Source organism: Arachis ipaensis, chromosome B07 (assembly GCF_000816755.2).
Source record: "Arachis ipaensis cultivar K30076 chromosome B07, Araip1.1, whole genome shotgun sequence".
Taxonomy (NCBI): Eukaryota; Viridiplantae; Streptophyta; class Magnoliopsida; order Fabales; family Fabaceae; genus Arachis; species Arachis ipaensis.
In genome coordinates this window covers 119797018-119798400 of record NC_029791.2, presented here as the reverse complement: position 1 = coordinate 119798400, position 1383 = coordinate 119797018, and the positions used below count along the sequence as shown (strand labels likewise).

The window sequence follows — 1383 nt, the reverse complement described above, 5'->3', positions numbered from 1 at the left end:
GTGGTTGCTGCCGTAACTGTGGCTGTGACTGTGGCGTGGGGCTGAATCGGATCTGACGGCGGCGGAGGGGAGAGGAGGCATGGTGAAGTCCGCGAAGTGAGCCGCGGGCGTAGGTTTTACCGGAGAAGACTGGTCGGAGACGGCGGATACGCAGCAAAAAGGATGCATGTGTGCGTGAGATTTTTTTTAAAGCGGCGTTAGTGCGAAGGGGAATCGTTGAGTTGGATGGCGGCGCAGCCGGTTACGGCGGAGGTTGAAATATGCTTCATGCTAGAGAGAGCGGTCAGTATCAGAGAGGAAAGCACACGCGATACGGAAGATATGAGAAGTTTTATCCGAGNNNCGAGGCGGAATTCGCGTGAGATAAAAACGGTTACGACTCAGCAGAAGAAGATTTTAAGTAAATAGATAATAAATAAATAATATATATAATTATACACATTTATTTTTCATTTATGAAATTAAATATTAATATTGAATGTTATGGTTAATACTTAATAGTAATTAATTAAGAGAATTAGAAAAGAGAGGGTGTGATTTGGATAATTGGTTGTTGTATTTGAGAAAGAAAGGAATCAGGGAAGGGGGAGAGGTTTTTTTTTTTTTCCGGTGCAATGAGGTGGCAGTGTGGAACAAGTAACAGGAAAAAGGAAGAGAGAGAAAGAAAAGTGAAGTGTGGAAGGAAACAAAGGAAGAAAGTAGAAAACCGAAGGGGTTGGAATTAGATGCCACTCTTGTTGTTCTTCTTCTTCTGTAATTATAGTTACGAGGGGGAAGGTTGGGGTGAGAATTATGATGACGATTGACTCGTCGCACGAACCTTGTTGTTGTGTTTGTTTGTTCTCTATAGTATCTGTGCCCAAATTTGAGGGGGAAAGGGCCGGGGAAGAGATTATGATTGTGTACGGCGAGGGTGCAGGGTGAAAGTGAGAGCAGGATCAATCACTCAATCAGAGCGTGACACGTGGGGTGTAACTGTGGGGACATGTGGAAGCTGCTGAAAGGGGAGGACTTGCTGTAGTCAATATAAAATATAGTTATTTTTGTTGATGTGGTGTTAAAATTAAATTCTTAACAAAATTTACAAAATTTATTAGATTGACTTATTAAAATATTTTTTTGTAAAAATTAAATTATTCTTAATTTGGACTTTTAACTATTTACTTGTATTTATGGCTTATTTGGATGAGCTTTTAAAAAAAATCTTTTTTTTAGTTATCTTTTTTTAAAAATTTTATGAAAAAGTACAAGTAATTTTATGTTTAAATATCTCATGTAAAGAGATCTTTTTATCTATCAATTATGTTCGAGTATAAAAGTACTTTTTTTTATTTATTTATTATATGAAAAATATCTTTTTTTTCTTTAAAGAAAAAAGAAACC

General features: G+C 37.2%; 1 protein-coding gene across 2 annotated transcripts in view; it reads right to left on the bottom strand.

Moving 5' to 3' along the window:
• LOC107606092 (oxysterol-binding protein-related protein 1C) overlaps window positions 1-180 on the bottom strand; it is a gene marked incomplete in the record, with an annotated part of 6765 nt that extends 6585 nt beyond the window's left edge. For both annotated transcript variants that reach the window (XM_016308063.2, XM_016308064.2), the window contains 1 exon segment: window positions 1-180. In XM_016308063.2, coding sequence (XP_016163549.1) covers window positions 1-168 — 168 coding nt within the window.